This window comes from Acomys russatus, chromosome 6 (genome assembly GCF_903995435.1).
Source record: "Acomys russatus chromosome 6, mAcoRus1.1, whole genome shotgun sequence".
NCBI lineage: Eukaryota > Metazoa > Chordata > Mammalia > Rodentia > Muridae > Acomys > Acomys russatus.
The window spans coordinates 4,973,674-4,991,525 of record NC_067142.1 but is presented as its reverse complement, the minus strand read 5'-3'; the positions used below and the strand labels follow the sequence as shown (position 1 = coordinate 4,991,525).

General features: G+C 44.3%; 1 protein-coding gene across 1 annotated transcript in view; it reads right to left on the bottom strand.

Annotated features, from left to right (window-relative positions):
* Positions 1–5,478: 5,478 nt before the first annotated feature.
* Positions 5,479–17,852, bottom strand: part of Kdsr (3-ketodihydrosphingosine reductase) — a 29,339-nt gene continuing 16,965 nt past the window's right edge. Inside the window, exons 7-10 of the mRNA XM_051147209.1 lie at positions 16,875–16,958; positions 13,009–13,092; positions 9,534–9,635; positions 5,479–6,700 (exon numbers count right to left, since the gene is read on the bottom strand). Coding sequence (XP_051003166.1) covers positions 6,581–6,700; positions 9,534–9,635; positions 13,009–13,092; positions 16,875–16,958 — 390 coding nt within the window. The 3' untranslated portion in view covers positions 5,479–6,580. The remainder of the gene's footprint in view (positions 6,701–9,533; positions 9,636–13,008; positions 13,093–16,874; positions 16,959–17,852) is intronic.

Genomic DNA, 17,852 nt, shown 5'->3' with positions numbered 1-17,852 from the left:
ACACAAGCGTGCAAATTTAATGGTAAGCAAGGACCGGGGTTGCAAGTGTGAGGTTGTGTGAGGTTCTGGGGTTTGATGGCCAGCACCGGGCAGCATGCAGGAACAGGGACAAAGGGTGCTCACTTTTCATTTACAAAAGAAACCAAAGAGAATTGACTTTTTCCTACTTTTTAAACAAATGGCCTAACATTTAGGGTGGGTTAGGCCACGGAGAGGAACCTGTCTGACACTTTCCAAAGCCTCTGCCCAAGCCTGCCTCCTTCCTTCCTACTTGCCCTTCTCAGAGCTATACTAACTTCTGATGGCTTTCTTGTTTTCTTTATTCTTCCTTTGGCAGTACAGGGGATCAGACCCAGGGCACGAGCTCCACCCCTGAGCTGTGTCTGAAATAGGTTTCTTAACACCTTTTGTCCCCACATTCTGTTCCTTTCTCTAAAACACACCTAACTTCCCACTTGGGAATTCCTATCAGTTCCTTAAGTTTCAGCTCAAACACTTGTGTGAAGGCAGCCCTGATGTCTCCAGGAAGCCTTCAGACTCCATCTGTACTGCTTAGACAGGCAGGGTTTGTTTGGGAGGTGAAGAGATGAAAAAACAGAAGCCCGAGGTGGAGTCCTGGCTCCCTTGGTTTAACAGCTGTGACCTTGGGCTCGTTAATGAATCTCTCCATGCCTGTTCCCTCATGCATAAACAGATATAAAGACTGCTATTCACAGTATGCATGCAGAGTCTCACTAAGACATGTAAAGTGGGGGCTGGAGAGGTGGCTCGGTGGTTAAGAGCACTGTCTGCTCTTCCAGAGGTCCTGAGTTCAAGTCTTAGCAACCACATGGTGGCTCACAACCATTTATACTGTGATCTGGTGCCCTCTTCTGGCCTGCAGGGGTACACGCAGGCAGAGCACTGTTTAAATAAATAAATAAATAAATAAATAAATAAATAAATAAATAAATAAATCTTTATTAAAAAAAAAAAAAAAAAAAAGACACCTAAAGTGATCAACAGTGAGTACCCTGAACCTCTCTGTTCTGTATTCGTCACCACAGCTTAGTCACACCTCCTGTCAATCACAGTACACTTGCTGGCTATTCCCTATTACACTATAAAGCACTTGAGCGCGTTTGTCTTTGGTACACTCCTTGCCTACAAAAGCAGTTTGTAGGCATTAGCATCTTTGTGTCACAACCCTCAAAGGCCTCAGCCAAAGAAATGAGTGGTGGTGGCTTCTCTTGCTCCAGGAAGACAGCAGGGGGGGGGGGTGAGGGGGTGGACAGGAAGAAGAAAGGACTGCAGACACCCACCAGGAGGGAGAGGAAAACTGCATGGTCTTTATCCCTGGAGCCTGGCTAGCAGGCTCACCAATGGAATTCAGCCAATATATGTAAAGTAAGGAAAAATGGGGGTTTACATAAACTCATTAGTAAAGTGGAAATCAAGAGGTTACTTTTCTTATATTTTTGGTTGTGAGCCTAACTTTTACCAGCTGAGCCCTCTCTCCAGCCCATAACGTTTCTTTTAAACATCCAAATATACAAATTATAGAAGTGATATCCCATGTCATTTGAATATAAATTCTTCAAATTTAAAGAAATTTCAGCTTATAATTCAAGATGCCCCCAAATGATATACTTAATGAAATGTCTTTATAAAACTCTTCACTGAGTACAACAAATAAAATTTAAAAGTATAAACAAGAAAATCACATAATCAACATAAAGATGCAGAAAGTGTATATAAGAAAATTTAACAGAGACGTATTTAAAAAAAAAAAAAAACTCACAACAAATAGGAAATGAGCTATTGTCAACCTACCTAAGAATTGTTAACTATGAAAGTCTGACAGGTTGCCTTATCTATTGCAGTAAGATAATCCAACCCTTCCTCTAAGACTGAGGAAAGGCAGCAAAGTAATACTTGCAACTGAAAAGGCGTGTACATGACAATTTCTGAGTGTGAGCAAGTATTTCCACTTACAACTGATACCAAGGCATTATTTTACCTATATCTTGCTGTCAAAATGTAGACAAATTTCTCGGAATATGCAGGAACAAGGGTAAGGAAATATATTTGCATATGAAATGTACTGTTCAAAAAGCTTTATTAAATTGCATATTTCTTAAGCTTTTACTCACACAAACAGAGCATAATTGAAACAAATGTTCAGACTCCTAAGTATATATCGTAAAAATATTCCTTCCTAATAATAAAAACTAGGCCTTATGAAATGCCTAGGAAGCCACATAGAGGCAACACTGTAAAAGACTTTTCTATTTTGATTAAGTATCTTGAAAAAGACAAATTTCTAGAAAAATAAATTCTCGGATCAGTAAAGCTTGTTTCCCACTTATTTTGTGTATGTGTAATTAAAAAATACAAGATATTAAAATTACGTTACAGTACTGTGCTACCACATCTGTTACAGTACTGCCACAAAAGCTTCTACAGGAGCAACCCTGTTCTAAAATACATCAAAATAGTCATGTGGTCCGTGTCAGTGCTAAATGTCTTAAGAGTTTACACCTCAAACGAGTGGAAAATATAATGGCAACTCTCTCCTTTTCAAAATATCAACCCCCTAGTCCTCCATTAACTTTGCAAGATCAGAACAGTGAGATGCAGTTTCAAGCTGGGATCCCAGGACTAAGAAATAAGAAAGACACAAAGCATCTTCTAGCAAAAAGTAAGCAGCCTAACAGTGGGCAAGACAGGTTCCGACTAAAGCACAATATAATAAGCTTAAATATGGTGACATAACTCACTGTTCAGCCTTCTAGAACGACAAATGCATACTCTTGTTTGAGTTAGAGCAACTGTTATAAAAATGTTCTCATCAACTATCAAAGTTATCTTAAAGGTTTTGCTTTCAGAAATCAGTATTGAAATAAATACATACCACTCAACCATATGTCAGCATTAATGGAAAGAGACCACAACAACACTCTATATTACCAACTGTGCAAATCACTAAACTTTATAAACATAGGCAAGAACAGTTTTGACAAAACAATGTTTGTGCACTAGGCCAAGGACGAGAGCCTAGGGCCCTCCATGCTAGGCAAGCACTCTCTCACAGAATCACTTCCCAAGTTCATGACCTTTTTTTCTTTTTCTCAGTAAATAAGCGAGGATTGTTTCCTATTCGTTCTCAATGATGAAGAGTCCCTAAATTTATGTTGGAATTTATATAGCAGAATATTAATTCTCAGAAAAACATAAGGACATATTACAATAAAATATAACACAAACTAGCAGAGCAGGCATTCATAGGCGACACCCCACAGCGCTTGGCCACACAGAGGAAACAGTACCTGAGAAGCGTAAGCCTAGGGCTGGTTTTAGTACCCAGCACCTGCTCAGCTTCAGCATGTGGTGAAGACTGCCATGCCCTCAACTCTCAGGTATAAACAAAAGCTGATAATTTCCCTAGCAATTGGATAACACTCCTCCCAAAGCATTCTTTTCCTAAGTAGAAAAATGTATTATTTCTACATCTGGGATGAAATCATGAATTTGTGGGGCATTGCTTAAACATTGCATGCCAAGCACATGTGTCAGAGTTCACAACCAGTTGGACTTTTCAAAGGTGATGTGGGACATGTACTGATATATAAGATATTTGCATGGCCCATTATGTTGATGTGACACTAATAAAAACAACATTCTCACATCAAGTTCCTTTGTATACTATGGTGTCAACTTTAGAAAAAAAAATAATAAAGCTCATTTCAAATTGTTATGAGTGAGGGTGTTGAGGTCTCTAACAGCTCGGACAAAAAGGCTCATGCTATGACAACATGGTCTCTGCAAACCTGAGTTTAAAGTGGGCTAGGGTCAGTATCTGCCACCACGAAACAAGACTCTTCAGCGACCTCAGGCATTATCCACACAGCTATAAAGCTAAGGACTGTCTGAGAAGGGAAAAAAGAAAAAAGTTACTTGTCCCATGTCAGATGCCATCTTGAACCAGATTTTAGCAGATAATAGTAGGAAGTGCCAACTGTCTGGGAATATTTATAAGAAAATAAAATTGGAAGCTGTCCAGACAGCAGTGCACTTGTTTCCTGTGATTCGGGAACGTTCCTTATTGTTCACCTCAGCCACTGTCCAATGGGATGTAAGTTGCAAAACTTTGGCTAGATTGGACTGGAAGGGTGTTGGAACCATTTTGGCATTGTGAACCTATTCCTAAAAACAGTAATGAAATTATAACAAGCAATGTATTTAATAAAGAATGTCTTCTGTAACAATATTTAAAATACGTTCTTCTCAGGTCTTGATAAAATGGAGCCAATAAATACCTTACTAATCAAAAACTAAGCCACAATAAAGTCAAGAGTTTGAGTATTTCAAAGAACAAAAAATGTTTCGCTCATTGGCTATGGTGGTACAAAGCTGTACTGCCAGCACTTGGGTGGCTGGGGCAGAAGAACGGGCCACACAGCAAACCCCTTTTAAAAAAGGGGGTGGGGGGGGGAGGGAAGAAAGTGAGAGCTAAAGAAAAAAGGGGAAAAAAAAGAAAGCAAACACCAAATGTTTGCCATGGAAATAATTTCTTAGTTTTCAAACACTTGTTTTTTTAAGGGATTTTGTTTGTTTTGTTTTGTTTTGTTTAAACAGGTAAAAAGTTTTCTTTGAGAGTAGAGGTATTCTCCCAGTGGAATGAACTGAAATGCACTACTTTGTATACAAGGAGGACAGGATAAAACTTCAACACAGAGACAACTGAGCTAGAGAGCCCGGGAGCTGGGCAATGAGCAGCAGAAGCAGGGTACAGACTGGATTCATCAGAGGCACTTGATGCAGACTCACAAGGCAGACCTGCGACCGCAGCACGTGTGCACCGGCTGCAGACCTGCAATCACAGCACGTGTACAGAGGCTGCAGAGTGGCGACCACAGCACGTGTGCAAAGGCTGCAGACATGCAACCACAGCACATGTGCAGAGGCTGCAGACCTGCGATCACAGCACATGTGCAGAGGCTGCAGACCTGCAATCACAGCATGTGTACAGAGGCTGCAGAGTGGCGACCACAGCACGTGTGCAAAGGCTGCAGACATGCAACCACAGCACATGTGCAGAGGCTGCAGAGTGGCGACCACAGCACGTGTGCAAAGGCTGCAGACATGCAACCACAGCACATGTGCAGAGGCTGCAGACCTGCGATCACAGCACATGTGCAGAGGCTGCAGACCTGCGACCACAGCACATGTGCAGAGGCTGCAGACCTGCGATCACAGCACATGTGCAGAGGCTGCAGACCTGCAACCACGGCACGTGTGTACAGGCTACAGACCTGCAACCGCGGCATCTGTTCATGGACTGCAGACCTGCAACCGCAGTACATGTGCACAGGATGCAGACCTGAAACCGTAGCACGTGTGCACGGGCTGCAGACCTGCAACCATGGCACATGTACATAGACTGCAGCCAGAGGGCAAGGGGCCCCTCACTACGCTGAGGGTACTGCTCAAAGAGATGGCACCTCAACACCTTACTTCCAAAATGAGCATCTTCAAAATCAATTCTCTTTTCAGAGTAGTAAGACTGACAGATACAGAACCAGCTACCTACCCTAATGCTACACGTGTGCTGTGAGGGTACGAGTGTCATGCTCTTAATTTTTGTTTGTTTTAATGAATTAATGAATTTAAAAAGTTATGTAAAAGAAAAATTTGCACTAATCTCCATCTTTTTCTTCTTAAAAAAAAAAACAACAAAAATATTATGGAAAGACTAAGCAAAACTAAAAAGAAAGAAAAGGAGCACAGAGGGGGCTGGAATGGAGCTGTGAACTTGAGGTCATCATGGCTATTGAAGAAACTGTAAACTCTTAAGCTTCTATGAGATTTTATTTCTCTTCAGAAAACATGTAAAGAGGCTGCCTTTCCCCATAAATGAAAAATGGAATGCCCTAAGCATTAGTCTTAAGAAGACAAGAGAGCCCCATCGACTGCTGCAAAGGACTCAGGCCTCGCTGTCCTCTGTGCTCCCTCATCCCCCTCCATAATAGGGGATCAAAGAGGGAGAGAAGCCAGACTCACTAGCAGAGGGGCGTCCTGACACAGCAGAGGCGCTGAGGGCCAGACTCAGGCTACGCGGAGAATAACATACACTGAAAAAAATATCTTAAAAAACTTTAAAAGACTAATAGAAACCCAGACCATCTTTCATGAAAAGTTAAAACCAAGAATCAAAGGAATCCCTCAAAAGTTCTTATGTGACACAAAGTGCATTTCTTGATCTCTACGGTCAAGTGGGGATAAATGAAAAGACTGAATGTACCATTCTGGAATTCTCTTCTTTACCCTGTTTTCCTGCTGATGGTTCTCACACTACCAGCACTCTCCCTCAAAGCACAGAATACCAAATGGTGCCCTGGCCCATGTTTGCACAGTGTTAGCAGTAATACTGCAGAGATGAACTTCTGTGCCTCAGCTTGCAGCCAGATTTCTGAAGAGCACTGGGTCCAATCTGACGCATTGAAAAACAAGACACCAGAGTCCGGAGGCCACAAATCGAGTTCCATTCGCAGCACACTATTCAAATCATTGCATCAGTCTTTTCTCCAAGGGGCAAGAATCAGGCAGTTTTGTCTACCACTTCAGGTTTTGCTTTCTGCACCATGCAGCGGCGAACTATATTATCAAAACTTCCAAGGTAAAACAAAGCAATTGTTCGGAAAAGGCCCATGGTGACCACCTGCAAGATAAAGGGAGGCCTTTCAGCTCATCCAACAGGACAAACAATAGCCCATTTTAAAGTATGTAAGTCTCTACTAAACAGTTTCTAGGACACATCTAATCTGCTCCAAGAACAAGTATAATGAAAACCTTGTAAATGCCAGTAATTCCCAAGGACAGAATACACCTGCTTTGTCCACTGCCAGGACTGGGCCAGCCACACAGACAATATTATTTGTCTGAATTAACAAGATCCAAGCATAAAAAGAACAGACTAGGTATTCTTAGAAGACAGGGTTATAAGGCCTAGGGCTGGTGCACTCCAGCATCCCAGCTAGCCACACTGCAATCAAGACTTTCTCAGCTAGGGTGTATGAACCTTTCGCTGGGCGCTGAGGACACTGAAGTGAGAAATGTATTCCTTTCCTAAACTGAACTGACTTGTTTATTTGTTGAGACGATGTCTCAGTATGTTGTTTAGAATGGTCCAAACTCTAGGTCACCAAAGATCCTCTGGCCTCGGCCTTCTAGGAAGCAAGTCCAGGTGGGCATGGACCCGGCTGGTAACAGAAAGCAATCCCCGTCTTGGGGGCAAGGTAGCATTATCCATGGCCATTTACCCTTCCCAGGGACAGACTCGCACCAAGGTAACTCCAAATGCGGTCACGGAAAGATATACATTTCCAGACACGCACGCAAGTACTAAAAAGCATTGTTTCAAAGGTATCTTTTCTGAGAAGTATAAGATAAAGAAAGTGAGGGCCAGAGGCCAGGGAGGCGAGAACAGGAGAACCGAGGGAGTGGGAGGGAGTGGCCAGCAGGTTGCAGCCATGTGCTGTGCCCTGGATCTCAAGCTCCATCCAGCGCCTCAGCGGAGCCCCTGACGGACTTATGCACCTCACAAACACAGCACAGAAACTATGACAGCATCTGGATGCACCCCAGTGGCTCGTGCCGGTGTGGGAGGTCACAGGGATTGGGATGGAGCTCTGCTCTATCCTGTAAGAGTAACCGCCACCTTTTCCTGCTGAGAAAGCAGCCTGCTTACGCCAACCACCCAATGTCCCAAGAAATGTCTCAGATTTGGATTTTTTGGTTTTGCAATATCTGATTTTGAAACAATTTAATTTAAATTCACATACTTTTGGAGTGTGGTGGCTCACACCCATGATCTCAGTACTAGGGAGGGTGGAAAGTCAGTGTGAGTGAGCCTCATGCTTGCTACAATACATAGCATGTTCCAGGCCACCCAGAGCTACAAATAGACCACACACTTCCCTCAGGTGAACCACAATGTCACTTTTCATCATGTCTGTAGGCTCCTGTTTACAAGTTCTAGCTCATAACGTAAGTGACTCAGGTAAGGGGCAAGTGACCTTGGTCTCAACTCTGGGATCACCAGCAGAGATGCAGAGTGTGGGACCAGTATCTGCCAGGAGAATCAGAAGCTGGAGAGTAAGGGGTCGCACTCCAGTCTCTGGCTCGGACATGAGCAGCCATCAGCGTGGACGCACTGGAGGAGGGGGCTATGGCCAGACATGTGGTCCAGGAATCTGAAGGACCATAAAGGTTTATTTTAGACTTGTTGAACTAGAAATGTCTAGCTCCTTCCCAGGGAAAATATGTAAAAGAAATTGATTTCTAAAAGAAAAGTTGGAGTGGTAACCTAGCTACTGACTGACTTCCTTTTAGACTTGGCATCATTTGTGTGAAATGGCAGTCATAAGGGACGAGACTGCCTGTGAGCAGGTGCAGACTTGGTGCTGTCATCCAAGTTGTGCATTCTAGAACTCCTGTTTTGTGTAGGTGCTGGCTGCTGGGGTACAATGGTAACCAAGAGTGACACAGGCCCTGCCCCTAAAGATCTTATACTTAACGACGTTTAATGTCACACAATCATATGACAGGGTATGCATTTCACAATGAGACCAAAGGTTAGGAGAGTGCCTGAGGAAAACAACTAGGGAGTTATCTGAATGCATCTTACACAAATCCCTACAACCCTAGAGCTTTGTCAGCAATGACCCCTGATTTTCTGTCCTCAAACATGGCTTCCACTTTAGCTCCACTCACTCGTCTGCCATCATCAGCATTACCTCACCCACCAGCCTCACCTGCGGCAAACTCCTTAAGGGTTAGTGAACACTCTTACACCTCACTAGCTGGCAAGTCCAAACCCTATCAACAGGGGCTGAACTTTCAGGCCTGAGAGATGGTTCCGTGGTTAAGAGCACATGTGGTTCTTCCAAAGGGCCTGAGTTCGATTACTCTCTGTAACTCCGGTTCCAGGGAATCCAGTGTTCTCTTCTGGCCACCAGCGGCACTGCACACACATGGTATGCAGACATGCATGCGGGCAAGCCACTCGTACACATAAAATTTTTAAGATATTAACATTGAATTCTCAGAGTTGAACTTCCATGGGTCCTGGGTGAAACTACTAAGGACATGGTGTCTGGTGCTCCGTGTGAGTGTCCTTCAGCTCGGCCATGAGTGGCCGATAGACTAGAAAAGGGTTTCTAATCTAACACCTCATTGTGACAATCCTGCTCTACACAATTCTAGACTAAGTATTCTTGTTGGACACTTGAGACCAAGGATTCTTTACCGAAAACCGAAGTGAACACCCAACTACAGAGACCCCCTCACCCGCCTGCAGGGCCTGGTACCTCACATGTATGTAGAATCTATCCATAACCTGTCTGCTTATTGTTGGCACAGACTGAAAAAACTTAAATGTTTAAAATTCTTGCACTCTACTCTCAACTTTTTTCTCATAGAATTTGTCTTGTTGGTCCACTGGCTTTGTCAGTCTGTATGTCTATCTGATTGCTGGCTAAGAGAGAGCTTACCTGCTGGAGTCCTTCAGTGATGGAAGTCACCGGGGCCATCCCACAGGTCAGGGCACACAGCATGTACCCGTCTGAGCCAATAGAACTATTAAAATTTCCTTGCTGAAAAAGAAGCAAGCAAGAATGAGTGTTGTGGAGCAAGTTTAAAGGAGGCATTCAACACTGGAGATGCAATGAAGTCCACCCCATCACTTTCTGTGGGGTGTGAGGCAGCTTAGAATATACCAGAACTAAAAAATGGACACAGCCTTAGCGCACATCCAGCTCTTAAAGAGAGGCCACAGATCTCTGTGGGTCTAGACCCTTTCAGGTTCTCCAGGGACAATGTAACTATCAAATGGCACTGAGATGTTAGTTGCTCTCCACCACTAACCTTTGTACTGATGGACAAAACTGCCACAGTGCAAACCAGAGTTTTTTGAGTGTGGGCTAGTGGCCTTAATGCAGGCATCACCACTGCCACTGTGGCACCAAAGAAACACACACACACACACACACACACACACACACACACACACACACACACATACTATTAAAAAAAATCTCTTTAAGCACTTCACACACAACACACTATCAAAGAACTCTTTAAGCACTTGAAGACACGTCTTACTTAAAAACACTTGACAAAACAGAAAAGTTGACCATTTTATTAACTAGCAGTCCCTGAGGACATCTCTCTTGCATACAAGTTCTCCTTTACCCTCATAGACCTGCAGTTAACCAATGTCTGAAAAAGGCAAGAGGGAAATCCCGCAAATGAGGGGTCCACAAGTGTTAAAGTACATGTTGCCTGAACAGTACACTGGCATCTTGGGCTGTCCAGCTCTGTCTCTCTTGGGACATGTGTCACTTCTTTGTTCATCAGTAAAAACCAGGGTTTCATCCAAAAATTAAACTGATTTGGGGTTTGGCTTTGAGGCAGGTTTCAGGCTGTCCTTGATCCATGTAAGTGAGGATGGCCTTGCCTCTCCCTCCCAGAGTGCTGTGATTATGGGTGGATGTTATCACACTCGGTTTATATGGTACTAGGGAGGAGCTGGTGGTTCAGGCATGCTAGGCCAACTGAGCTCCATCCCCAGCCCAGCCTGGACACAGGCATGTGCACAGGAGAGTCCACAGAGCTGGTATTTTAGGCTGGTCTTGTTCCATCTCAGAGGACTCCTGGGTCTCAAGAGACAAGTAAGACATTCACTCTCAGGGCTTCTGCTTAACTGGGAACGCTAAGGGATGGTGACACCTTGGAGAAAAGCCCTCTTCCAATCGCTCAGAGCTGAACTGCCTGACAAAAGACTCTTTCCTATTTAGCAGCCACTGACCAGGAGGCTCCAACATTCTGGCTAGGGTTTGAGGCACAAATGAGTGAATAAATAAAGTGAACCTGTGGCTTACAGGAAAGCCATGGGATAGACATGTGGGTGATGATAAAATCTGAACTTTTAGGGATCAATTAAGATGTATGAAAACTTTATCCACCATCATAAGGCTGTTGTGTTCCTTGTATTTCCCTGATTTCTGGCGACTGTGACTTTGATAACTCATAGACTCCGTGTTTTCCAAATGACTCATGCATGTTTTCAAATGATGAGTAAAAGATCTATTCCACGTACAAAAAAGACACGGATTTTAATGTCACAGAAACAAACAGTTCATTGGTGCAGTTCTAATTTCACACTGCAACCAACCTTTAAGAAACCCTATTTGTCAAGTTGGGGGTTTATAGAAAAAAAAGAAAAAGCAATTATCTGAAAAGCTTAGTGAAAACATCTTCATCCTTTCCCAACTATGTATCTGTTTAAAGTCAGAATTTCTTCAAGTGTTTCAAAAAGAACATATTTTAGCAGATTGTGGGCCACAGAAGCAGGCATAAGAATCCAGCTGGCACCCACTACTGCAGGCTTTGCAGGGGCCCGTGAAAACACAATGCCACTCTTCTCGCTGAATTTTTGTTTAAAGATAGTTACTTTTGAGGCAGGTAGTGTGGTGCACGCCTGTGAAAAGTGGGAGAAGGGTCAGAAGTTCACGGTCACTCTGAGCTGCAGCGTGGACCTGAAGCTGCTGCAGCTCTGCACTGAAGGAACTAAGAGAAGGTGTGACTCAGCGGACAAAAGCTCTTGCCACTTGTGTCTGAGGATCTAAGTCTGATCCCCCACAACCCCAGTGTAAGGGAATAAAAGACTCCCCAAATTTGTTCTCTGACCTCACCGCACACTCATACCTATCACACACACACACACACACACACACACACCAAACACACAATTAAAAAAAGAAAGAAAGAAAGAAAAGAGAGGGGAAGCTCCCAGCTCCCTGTAATTCCAGTTCCAAGAGATATGATGCTTCTTTCTGGCCTTTGCAAGCATTGCACATACATACCTACACTCAGGCACAACACAGATTAAAAAACAAACAAGTCTGTTTAAGAATGTAATCCATTTATTTCAGTGTTATTATTTATTTCTTTTATTTTAGGTGAGTGAGTGTGTGTGTGTGTGTGTGTGTGTGTGTGTGTGTGTGTGTGTGTTGACTGCGTGTATGCCTGTGTACAACATGCTGCCTGGTGAAGTAGTGAGCCTCTAGGTGAGTGGTAAGAACTGAACCTAGATCCTTTGCAAGAACATCAAGTGCTCTTAACCACTGAGCCAACTCTCTAGTCCCTATTCCTTTAATTTTAAATGACTTTATCTCCTAACTAAATCTCGTCCCAGGAAACCCAGTACCATGCATATGCAAGGCAAGTTCTCACCACTGACCTATCCTCCTCAGCCCTGAAACTAAATATTTTAAAAATTACTTTTCAGTATCTATTATGGCAAGTATTAAGAAATACAGGCTTGCCAGGTGTGATGGCACGCCTTTAATCACAGTGCTTGGGAGGCAGAAGCAGGTGGATCTGTATGAGTTCTAGGCCAGCCTGGTCTATACAGTGAATTCCAGGTCAGCCAGAGGTACATTGTGAGACCTTGACTCAAAAAAACAACAAACAAGTAAACTAAAAAGAAATATGGCCCAGATAAACATATATGTGTGACAATAATTTAATTTATTGAAGCATAATGGGTTTAAGAGAAGAAAAAAAATCTGAAATATACCTCAGGAGCTGCATCTTGACGGAACTGGAAGCTGCCTTTGGGGTTATTAAAAGCCCTGATGGTGGGGCTGGTCAGGATGTTTGCTCAGTGGCTGAGGACATTTGTGCCTCTTTGAGGCTCCTAGGCCTCCAGCAGCATCTTGAGGCAACACAGCCTCTTGTAACTTCAGTTCCAGGGGTTCAAGGCCCTTTTCTGGCCTTCTTGGGAAGCTCTCTTACGATTGCTTGACTCCATGCCTCAGGTTAACATGGAATCAGCAGAAAGTCCAAGGGGAGGAAAGTGGAGGGAAAGCCAAATGCCTGGATTTGAAACATGTCCTTACATGCTTCTCAGAAGTGCAGCATAAAGCAAGTAGTACAAAAAGCAACATAATGGTTTTTACTTACTATGGCATCTTTGACAATTTGTTTGGCCACCTGCTCTGGTTTGCAAATACCTGTGGTCTCTGAAATAAGCCGGGTCTCCAGAGGCTGAAAGCGGAGGAGATATACAAATCAATATCCATTGCATCAAAAATAAATGAGTCATATAAGCCCCAATTTACAAATAATCATCATTTTTTATACCTTTGAACAAAATCGTTTGTTTTAGACAAAGATCAATCTAGATTCTCAATCAGTGTCTGCATGTAGTATATTCATCTCCACTAGCAAAGCATGCTACAGAGGTGCTCACTGCTCTCCACGGTGCAAGAGTGGCTCCGCAGGCATGCCGATGCACCACACACTAGCTGGACTGTATGTACAGAGAGGCTGGTCCCTACGACTGAGCAAACAGTGCCCTCGCTCTGAACAGACTCCCCACTGAGCAAACCCAAGATGCTGGGAACAGATACAAACCCTGGGTGAGCCCAGTCTTAGCCTACGCCCCAAGGAAGAACTGTTTCTCTTGCTCAAGGACCAGTGGAGGAGGCAAAGGCACCTGCTATTTGCGAATCAACACTGCGTAGTCCCTAGTTTGGCTCAGAGACAGTTACACAACTGGGGCTCCAACGCCCAAATCATAGGCCTTTGTTCTTCCAAAGGCACATACAGGTCTGTCCGGCTCACATTTGGCTCACCCTTGCCTAAACCCTTGCTCGCTGTGTCTGTTTTCCTCTCTCCTTCCCCCCCTCTTTTCTCTCTCTCTCCTGCATTAACTCACTATATTTACACTGTGTGTCCTAATTTAATTGTGAGCAGTATTTCTTTTTCTTTTCTTATTGGCTTTTTTTTTTTTTTTTTTTTAGCAGCATTTTACACACACAGCCAAACATTCTTCAAAAGGGAGTTTCCCTGACGCACGAAGGCCCAGAAGCCTACTTTTGAGTCTTTATGTAGGCTTGAGGGGTAAAAGCCGGGACTGTGTCTCCTCTTCCCTCTCTGGTTTTGTGAGACAGGGTTGCTTACTGTGAAGTCCAAGCAGGCTTTCTCACCCTGCCATCCGCCTGCCTCAACTTCCTATGTACTGTGATTACAGGCTTGTGTCACCATGCTCAACTTCTTTCTTCTTAGAATAGAGAAAGAGAACGCTTCACAAAACTCAGCTTTCCTTTAAGAATTTGAGAGGAGGAAGATCCCTTTGATGATGCCACCATTTGCTCTTCCTCCATACCAGATGGGTGAAGGCAAGCAGGTTGTACTGCGTTAGAAGGGTGTCTGCCGCCCCCTACGGGGCCCAGAGATCAACGCAGGCTCCAGTCGCCAGAACCAACCGTGTCCAAAATTGTACTGAAGGTTAAAACAAAAACTTAACATGACAACCTAATCTCAGAGAAGTCACTGCCTTGCTGGCTTCAATCGTTAAGGACTATGCAACAAATATCAAAGCCTGTTTAGCATATCTGATGCAGGAGGTTCTGTTTCAATTTATTTCTTTGAAACAGAAATTGTAAAACTAGCTGAACTCAAAAGAAAATAGGGGCAGGAGTGGGTGTTTCTACATAAAAATCTTTCCCCACCCACCAAACAAAAACAGGACCTAGCCTACATAAATATCCAAATTTATGCTACAGGGATCCACATACACTATAATAAGAGGGGGAAAGAAAAATGTAAATGCTTAAGTGTAAAGCTAAAATCACCCTCAGGGTAAGGGTGGTTGGTCTCTTCCCACCCACTTTGTCTGTTCCAGAAGGAGGAGCCTATGACCAAAGAAGGAAGATGCAGGTTCAGTGCAGGGTGCCTGGAACTCACTTCACATAACCAACATGTTCAAGAGAGACAGACACTATGAACGCTGAAATGACCGGACCCAAGCCATGTGCCCAAAGAGGGCAGAGGATCAGCAGTGTACAAATCAGAGGCCTAACTGTAGTACAGCCTCTGCATACAGCTCAGGGGAAACCTCACTGGAACAGAAATGTTAAGCAAAATCCGGTGTGGCATGGTGAGTTTCCCCCGACCTCCTGCCTTGTTTGGTCTCAGAGAGCAAGTGGTTGGTCTAAACTCTCCCGACAGGACAGCAAGAGACAACACTGGGGAAACGATGGGACCGTGAGAAAAGGAGAGTAGATGGGCCAGCAAGTAAATCTAAGAAAGGAGTGCCCGGCCTGCCACTCTAGGTAAAGCAGAGGGTGGAGGGAGGCCAGACCTTTACTGAACATGATGGCCAACGTGAGGACTGTCAGGAACAGCCAACATCCAGACGGAGTCCCTTGGAGACAACAGAACCCTCACTGGGGCCTCTGGCTGCTGCCTATGGTTCAGGATTTGGCTCTTGCTCCTCCTCCAGCACCAGTCGGCCTGCACCACCGTGCTCCCTGCCATGATGATAACGGATTAACTCTAGGAAGCCTAAGAAAGCTCCAATTAAATGATCTCCTTTACAACAGCAGATCCATAACTAACACAAACTATGACAGAAAGATTTAAGCTTTTAAAAAAAATCAGTAGAAATAGAAATTTCAACAGAAACGTTGAAGGTGGCAAAAGAGTGAGAGTGAGTGTGTGTGTGAGACAGACAGACAGACAGACAGACAGACAGACAGACACTAAGAGAAGGAAGTGAGATCGGCCCGGAAAGTGGGACACCTGAGCAACAGCTTCCAAAAAAAACGCTTTGAAATACTTAGGATGGAGAAAATGATCAAAAATGTTCTGGAGCTCAGGAGCTCAGGAGCTGACAGAATAAAGGGGCTACCATGAGTGCCTAGGGAGGCTCAGACCTTCTTAACATTAATATGTTACATACAAATACAGGACCTGACTTCATCAGAGATAGCACCGGGAGGATGAAATAGATCTGAGGCTTACATTTTAGATTCCCTAACAGTATGTATGTATGTATGTATGTATGTATGTATGTATGTATGTATGTATGTATGTATTGCTTTTAAACACATGGGTAAAATGGACCCCTCTGGGGGGGAATAGCAATCAGAAGTGGGAGAAATAAGGCCACAAGCAGCTGTTGGACAACTATATCGTACGAGAGAATACTGGGATGAAAGTTGGAAAAATAACTTAAACATTAAGAGAAGGGGGCTGGCAGGATGGGAGGAAGCTTTGACTGGAGAACTCCTGGGAGGTCAAATCTTGGCTCAGCACCCAGCACCCAACAGACCAGTAAAAAACCACTGACTGGTAAATGGCCAGACCTAAAGTAGGATAAAATCTGAAGACCCACATTAAAGATACAGAGCAGGGCTAGGCAGATGAAGTGCTTACCCCATTGCTGGGTGCACACTTGGAAAGCTATCCCTGAGGAGACAGAGGTAAGACCCCTGTGGCTTACCAGCCTGTCAGCTTGGCCTACTTGACAGTTCTAGGACGGTGGGAAAACTGATTCAAGACCAAGGACACCACCTAAAGAACATCCAAAGTTTTCTCTCGTCTTCATATGCACTTGCACACCCAAACATGCACACACACATGCTATACACACCTAAACCTGCACAACAAACCCCCAAAACCACACACAATGCATGCATGTACTACACACACACACACCACACAAAACCAAACATGCACAACCCTCCACACGCCACACAAAATACACACTCCCAAACATGTACAACCCCCTCTACAAGTCAAAAATATACACTTTATGTATACACACACAATATACAACACACACACCACACATTTAACACCTATCACATTATACACACACACAGCACACATCACACAACACACATCTCACACACACAATACACATCACAAACCACAACACACATCACACATCATAGACACATATCACGCATACAACACACATCACACACACACACACCACAGCCATGCAACACAGAGGATTGTTACGTAGGAATACTGACCTTCGTTTTGTTTTCCTCAGCCAGCCCGGGGGTGTCAGTGTCTGGTGGGTAGGCCACGGTGACATACACGTTATAAGGCTTCACCTGGTCACACAAACAAGGTTCCCACTTTCAGTTCCTATTCATTTGTCTCGGCTGCCCTGACTCTTAGAACAGTGGTTCTCAACATGTGGGTCACATCCCTTTTGGGGGTCACATATCAAGATATCCCACATTTCGGATATTTACATCACAATTCACACCAGTAGCAACATTACAGTTATGAAGCAGCAAAGAAGCAACTTTATGATTGGGGACAGCACAACATGAGGTCACAGCAGCAGGAAGGGTGAAAACTGCTGCCTTAGGAGGGGGCAGTCGGCAGGATCATGAGGTGAACAGCTCCCTCTCAATGAAGAAGACTTATAAACGATAGCAAGAGCTCCCCCCCCCCCCCCGTCCTCTATGCCAGAAAATAGCTGCCTCTAAAGTAGGTCAAGGCACCTCCTACTTAGGTTCTTCCTGCCTGCTGACCAGGTGGAGGCTGGGAGTTGCCGAGAGGGACATCCTGTGTAGCCCCAGTGTATTCATTCAAGCCACACTCTGCCCATGACTGGGCGGTTTCAAGGCAGGGGGCAGGTCAAACCTTATCTAAGAAGGCACAATGCTTTTCGCCTTTCAGGCTGCTTCCAATCCTGTTGTTCTTTTCACCTGCAATATACTACATTTCTCAGGGCCTTCCCTGCTGCCCACTGCTGTGCCCAAATCCACATCTGGAATGCCATCCATGCCTGGACAACTACACACACAGCCGCCTCTGCAGAAACCATCTTCACCATGGCTAGACCTGCAAAGTAGGATTAGCCAAGCAATTCTGCTGTGACAGCCCCAACCAGTATTTACACAATCCTTTTCTCTAGCCTAGTTAGCAGCAACATCTCTGAAGCCCAGGCTAGTCTGACCCGGTGACCCTTCTGCCAGTCTCCCAAGTGCTTGGGG